We start from the raw sequence: 7,442 nt of genomic DNA on the forward strand, positions 1-7,442 counted from the left end.
TATATATCACACATCAGGAAAATATGTTCTTTCTTCATGTACATCTCCTTGAAATCCCTTTTCCTTAAGGCTTAAATTTAAGAAAAGTGCTAAATTAATGGTCACTAATTCTAATCCACAGAAGTATAAATGACTGTTACTATTGAAGGAAATTGACATGGACCTTTTCACCCAAAAAGATTATACCAAGTTTATGTAATGTCTGAAATATTTGAGTTTTGACACTTTCAGGAGCTTTTACAATTTTTAATATTGAACTCTCCCACATTAGTAAGTCTTAATAGTATATAAATGAAAATAGTATATAAATGAGAAACTAATTGTAAAACTAGAAATTGTTTCGTTTCAATGTTTTTTTTTCTTATTTCAATTCAGATTCCACTGGTATTACAGCTTTTTGATACTCTGCATGCACTTTGCAATCTTCTGGTAGTTGCCCCAGATAATTTAAAGCAAGTCTGCTCAGGGGAACAACTTGCTAATCTGGACAAGAACATTCTTCACTCCTTTGTACAACTTCGTGCTGACTATAGATCTGCCCGTCTTGCTCGACATTTCAGCTGAGGTTGAATTTACAAGGGAAATGTGTTGTACTTCAGCAGGCCTTGGTTGATGGAAAGCACAGGAGATTTCTTAATGTGACACAGCCAACATTTTATGGAAAAATGACTGTTTGGAGAAACAGCAGCCATACTTACCCTTGAGATTTTATTTGAAATTTGGACACTACTAGCCATATTTTGCTTTTTCCCCTTAAGTTGAATTTTAATTCAATTCTTGAACTTACAGATTTCAAATTCTAAATTTCAAATTCTGTGAACCTACATGTCACTGTTTTCATCCTGGAAAATGTTGGTGTCAGAAGACAAATGAGATGTTATCAGTGTTCCAGTTGACATTCTTTAACATATTCTGTTGGAAAATTTCACCGTCCTATTTTGCATTAATGGTAAAATCCAGCAAAACTGCATTTATTATTTACCAATTTTTAATGACCTTTTCAGCACTTGATAATTGTTAAACAAGTTATTTTAGGTTTTCCTAGAGAACTTTTGCCTCTTTCAAAAGGTTAATAATTGAGCATAATTTCTGTAGTTAATTGGATTTTTTCCTGAGGTACAACAATAATTTCCAAGAAAAATGTTATAAACTAAACTAAATGATGAAATGTTTCATGTAGATATTAGGAGTGGATCAGAATACATCTGCTTTCTGGGTAAAAAAACTTAAAGTTTACTATTTCTTATTTCGTAAACAGATTTTAAGCCAATGCTAGCAAGAAATTAATAAATCTACCTTATTTTATATTTCACTTAAGATAAGGTGGAGGACCTTAACTAAAGGACCACATTTATTCATTATTTTAATATTATAAGGGAAGTAAAATGAGGTTTAGTCTAAACGATGAATATGAGAAATATTGACAGTGTTTAGCAACAATGCAGTCCTTTAAGCTTTCTTTCTTAATGCTAAACTGGAATAAGATGGGATGGCTAAACATAAGTAATACATTTTAAGGGGAATCAGGAATTGATAGATAGCATTATATATTCTAAGTCTGGAGATGAGCTTTGTAAAAACTGGTTGCTTTGCAAATCTATAGTTTCTGTCATTATCTTTTTCAAGGCATTTCTGAAGCAGTTCTTACTGATTGGAGTTAATTGAATTGGCTTAATATGGTGACATAATAAATCACTTATAAAATTTTAAACATCAAGTGGAAATTTAGAAAGGCTGTTACTCTACAATTTCTATAAACTTGCTCTGCAAGAATTCATTCTTATCTATATGTAATGTTTCAGCTTCCTTTGTGGTGTTTATAATCTTCTAGGAACAGATAAACTTTAACGTTCAGCTCATTCTTGGCATTTTTTTTCCTTTAATGTAGTCTTGTAGCCTTTCTGGCTTAATTTTGGCAAACTACTTTTAAGACTATGTTTCTGAATGGTCATCAATTTTACCAAAATTTCCAGGTCCAGCGCTAGCTACTGTTTAAATTACTATTGACAGAATATTCTTCATTTTCTCTTTAGCCCAGTTGTTACCAAGGTAAGGAAGAGAAACGAAGTATGCCAACTTTTATCAAAGCATTTTAGTAAATCGTGGCAGTTTTAGAAGGCTGTCTAGTTTTCTATTCCTTAGCCAAGGGAAGCCAGAACAGATTTTGGATACTAGAGAAAGTCATATGCTTGTACTATTGCCATTTTAGAAAGCTCTGATGTGAATTCAAATTATACCTCTGTTACTGAAAGCCAACAGTTTTAAAGCAGTAGTTTTACTGGCCATTTGAACTCTTTGTACACAGTGTCAATTTGTAAAAAAAAAAAAAAAAAAGAAAAAAGAAAAAAAATCTTAAATAAAACATGAGAGAACATTTTAAGACTTCCAAATCAGAGAAGTGCTTCAAATTATTTTGTTTGGACTAATTTTTAAAATGTAAAGCATATACATGTTGCTTAGATATTTTGTTAATTATTATTTCCATGCTTGAGTTTTGTGCAATATTTTCCATTATGTCCATTGACCAAGGCAGTGACAAAGAAAACTCTTAAGTGAATACTTAACTTAGAAGTGTTAACATTAATGTTTAATAAACAAATTCCCTGCAATTGTTTTTTTATTTCACTCCATTTTTACATCTTTAGGATATGTGTACTTAATTTCAAAAATTATTTCTATTTAAGTTTTCAAGATGTTCTTTATTTTTTATAGCATAGGTCTTCTCACTTCCTTTTTTTTTGGAGAATAATACTTTATAACTAAGATTAGAAATTTAACCTAAACTGATTATCTTTCTCTAAGAAAAAAAAATTTGTTGTATAAACCCCTATGCGTTACTTGCATTCTTTGTATTCCAGTTTTTAAAGTATTTTGTATGTATATTTGTGGCCACTATAAAATTTTGCCCACAATTTATGACTCAAAAGAGATGACCAATAAGTAAGATGTTTTTCATGTGCACATGGTAAAATTTTAGGTAGCAATAATGGAACTTTGTATATTAGTAACTTTAGCCAACACTGAATAAGGAGAATCTTTACAGTTTTCTGCAGTTCCACATGAGCTAACAGGCAATATTTAGGTAATGTTTTGAAGTTGAAAATATGCTCCAAAACCCTGCAAATTATTTTTCTTCAACTTGAGTATATTATGTTTGCATAAAATGGTACAGAAAGTGAAATGCAGAACACAAGTTTAAGAAGGAAGTCTAGCATATGTAAGTTATGATATTGAAAATGACAGTCAACCAGAGTAGATAAATAGTCCTTATGAAGAATTATTAAATAATGCTTGGATGGATCTTTAGATATAGTTGACTATCTGACTATTTCAAGACAAGTATTTAGCCTCATTTTGAGCATCACCGTGGTTGCAAGTCCCTAGCACTTCCCCCCCCTTTTTTTTTAAGATTTTATTTATTTGACAGAAAGAGACACAGTGAGAGAGGGAACACAAGCAGGGGGAGTGGGAGAGGGAGAAGCAGGCTTCCCGCGGAGCAGGGAGCCCAATGTGGGCCTCGATCCCAGGACCCTGGGATCATGACCCGAGCCGAAGGCAGACACTCAACGACTGAGCCACTCAGGCACCCCTCACCTTCCCTTTTTAAAAGAAGGGCTGCTAAGTATGTTAACTTATGATATATTTAAATGATTTTCTTTCCTCTTTTACTTTAAATATTTCACTATCTGAATAGCAGCCTTCTGACTTACAGTGAAATAATTGAATTACCAGATTGACTCAAAGTGGAGAATTTACTGCTTCCCTAAAATGCCTTTATTTCATCTGTGATGGTGAATATTTACAAGTATCCAGATAAAGAGATTTTGGTTCCTGAAATGCCACAAAACCTTTTAAGGTGGTCATGTTTATAAGGTAGTGGCTAAGGCATGCTTGAACAACTGTTTTATGAGAATAAGCAAAGTTCACTCAGTGCATAATTTGTCATAGACTTAAAAAGCTCACCTCTGGGAATTTAATTGTTTTTAATATGAAATTATGCTGCATATTACCCATATATTACTCATTGACTCAGAAGTGTAAGATGTTTCCTAGAAGTGTACTGAATTCTTCTGATTTCTTTTGGAGAATTTGACATCAAAAGCACTTTATGTTTTTATACAATTAGTTTAACTATATTTAATTCCTTTAGTACTTCTCTCTGCTTGAGAAACCCAGTCCTAAAATACATTGTGTACTTTGGAGGAAAAGACCAGTCCATGTTGTTAGAGTAAATAATTCTACCTAAAGTAAAAACAGCAATTTTTAAATTTTGATGCATAATAGAAATAATTACAGCTACATTTATCTACTCAAGTCCCATGCACTATGCTAATCATTTGATTTGTATACATGATCTCATTAGATTCCAAAGCAGCCTTAGGAGTTGGGTACTGTTACCTTCATTTGACAGATGAAACATCTAAGCCACAAAAACGTTAAGTAGACCTACTCAAGGTCTATAGCTAATAAAAGGTTCAGATTGAAACTTAAGTCTTTCTCACTCACTGTTTATGTTCTGTACAGTCTCCCTGTTTAAATAGGTCCTTTGTTTTGGTAGGCTCATTAGTTTTTGCTTAATCTAATTCTCTTCTCATCCAATGTTTGGTTCTCACTGTAATGTTTAGACTATGAAGTTGATACACAGGATCAGTATCTAATTTACTGTTGGATTTTTTTAATGTGCCCAGTGTGTAATCATACTTTTTAAATTTGGTTTTTAAAATTTTATAAGTGGTCATGAAATTTTAATTTAATATTAAGTTTGTATTTAATAGAAATCTTTCTATCAAAAAGTTCTCTTTAGTATTACTTTACATAATAGTATTATGTCTGCTTAATAATTTTGTATCATATTTTATAACAAGTAAATGACAACTCTAGCTTGGAAAATACGAGGAAATCAGTATTTCTGCCTTCAAAAACAGACTTTTAATGTCATAAGTTTGCCAATTCTGTTAATTATTTAATGGATTTGGTAGTTTTTAAATGACTAATGTTGGAGGGAAAACGTACTCAGTGTATTAGCAATAGATAGCCATTTTCATGTAATCAAAAATTGCATGTTTAATCTTCTAAAAATTGCCTTAACTCTTTTATTCTTACCACTGATCAATCCTTTTTATTTCCAAATTTAGGGGAGAAACAACTCCTCAAGTATATATGGGAGAGAAACCTGACACATTAGAGTGTAAGAATTTTAATTGGTGATTTGGAGCAGTTAGGCTGATAACCCTGGGCTTAACAAGATTGATATTTTTTAAACTTGGCCCTTTGTACATCAACACTATTATTTGGGTGGTAACAGTAAACTTCAGTTCTTGTGATATCACTTTTAGGGGGAGGGAAAAGTAATTAACCATACTTGTTCATTTTCTAAGTGTTTTAGATGGTTGCAGATTGCCTCACCATACAAAGCCAATTTAAATATGGGAATATATCACATCATACTCCAAACAGCAAACAACCTGAGAGGAAAGTCATTTATTCAGAAGGCATAGATTTGTGCTAGACATCAATGATGCATTACAAATATATAATTATTTGCACTAATATTTGAGCAGGTGGAATGGATTAGAACATGGTCAACATTATGCTGCTGATAACATGTATTTTTCTATATTAATATGTACTGTGCAACGTGTATTAAAATTGTCAATAATTCATTTTAGCCAAGATACTAATATTTATATTACTATGTTGAAGAAACAGTATCCAACTGAGCCACTTTTAATTTAAAAGTCTGAAACTGGAATTAAGTTTACTTTGAAAAACCACTTAAGTTACTTTATAATCATGGTAAGGTCAGTAAAACAATTATCAGTGACTGGTGACTTAATAGGAAGAAGTATGGAGGGTTAAGAATAGGGCTAGGAATCTGCAATAAGTAAGTTAACTTTCATTTAGTTACAGCTCAGATGAGTGACTTCCTTTTATTTTCACTATTAGCAATCTTAAATGAAGGAAAATGTCGTATCCCTTCCAGAGTATCTTCATACTAATACTCTAAGTCTGAAGATTGAATGGAACCAATTCCAAGGAATTAATCTCCACTGGTGGACTTTCAAATTTTTTAGATTAAACTTGGAGAGGTAGGAAGCCTCTTGATGCCCCTGTAATCTTAAATAATTAGGTGCCTTTAAGTGAGACCATCACTTTTTACCTGCCTATCATTTTAATCTTTTATACTGTGGGTAAATTTGGTTCCTTTGAACTCTGGTATTTTGTTATGGCAGTTCTATCAAATCTGCAGCTTTTTGCTATAGAGAATATTATCTAAACGGAATCTGGACAGTGCTGACCTAAAGAGAACTGTGAAACTACCTCTGAGTATATTGTTTGCAAATGCTGTGCACTATTTAGAGGATTCACATGAAATTATGTGAAAATACTTTATAAGGAGTAATACTAAGTGCCTCTATATTAGGAGTCTCCAGTAAAATGTACTTTCCTTTTTTGCCACAAGGGGGAGAAGTTATTTTTATAATAATACCTACATTTTTGTTTGATTTTAAAAATAGAACTCATATAGTTTCTACTGAACACTACCTATGAACATACCACTGTCCTAACTAATAGGAAGAATGTGTGTTTGTGTGTGTGTATGTGTGTTTAAATAAGATTGTGAAAGTCGTGAAAAATTTCTGGGTCAGTTAATGACATAAAACTAAGACAGTTTTGAAGAACTTGTATGTTCACGGTGGACACAGGAATTGGACAAAGTTCATCATCATTAAAATTATGTTTTTGGAGTTATATCATTGAATTACTTTAGCAGCTCTTTAAGAATAATCTATTGATTAGTTTTCTGCATTCTGCTTTTTAAAGAAAAAATTTTGAAACAATCTCAGACTTAAAGAAAGGTTGTAAATACTGTACAAATAAAATTTTTCCGCTTTGAGAGTAAGTTGCTGTCATGATGCCCTATCACCCTACAGTACTTTTATATTTCCAAAAAGAAAGAATTTTCCCATGTAACCATAATACAACCATCAAAATTAGGAAATTAACACATATTACTCCTTCAGACCCTATCCAATTTTCATTAATTGTCCCAATAATGTTGTATAAAGATACAGTTCAAAATCACATGTTGCCTTAGGTTGCAGTATCTGTTTCTTTCACTCTGGAACAGTTCCTCAGCCTTTCCTTGACTTCTGCTACCCTCGACTTTTGTAAGATTATAGGCCAGTTATTTTGCAAAATGTCTTTAAATTTGGATTTACCTGTTTTCCTTATGATTAGATTCTAACTGTGTGTTCTCACTGCATTCTGTTAGGTAGTGCACAATTTCATTTTGCCCCATTTCTGATGATGTTCATTTTGATCACTTGTTTGCCTATCAGGTTTCTCCACTATAAAGTTACTGTTTTTTTCTTTTAAGTATTTTTGGGGGGATGTAGTTGAAGCTATGTATATATCCTGCTAACCAAATTTTCAACTTA

The 7,442-nt window shown here is 32.1% G+C and overlaps 1 protein-coding gene across 1 annotated transcript in view; it reads left to right on the plus strand.

Annotated features, from left to right (window-relative positions):
* The window catches only part of EXOC5 (exocyst complex component 5), a 55,465-nt gene extending 52,856 nt beyond the window's left edge, over positions 1–2,609 (plus strand). The window contains exon 18 of the mRNA XM_028112313.2: positions 376–2,609. Within this exon, the coding sequence (XP_027968114.1) occupies positions 376–564 (189 nt within the window). The 3' untranslated portion in view covers positions 565–2,609. The remainder of the gene's footprint in view (positions 1–375) is intronic.
* Positions 2,610–7,442: the final 4,833 nt, after the last annotated feature.

This window comes from Eumetopias jubatus, unplaced genomic scaffold (assembly GCF_037043125.1).
Source record: "Eumetopias jubatus isolate StellerSeaLion01/CBP00866 unplaced genomic scaffold, mEumJub1_p1.0 scaffold_7, whole genome shotgun sequence".
Taxonomy (NCBI): domain Eukaryota; kingdom Metazoa; phylum Chordata; class Mammalia; order Carnivora; family Otariidae; genus Eumetopias; species Eumetopias jubatus.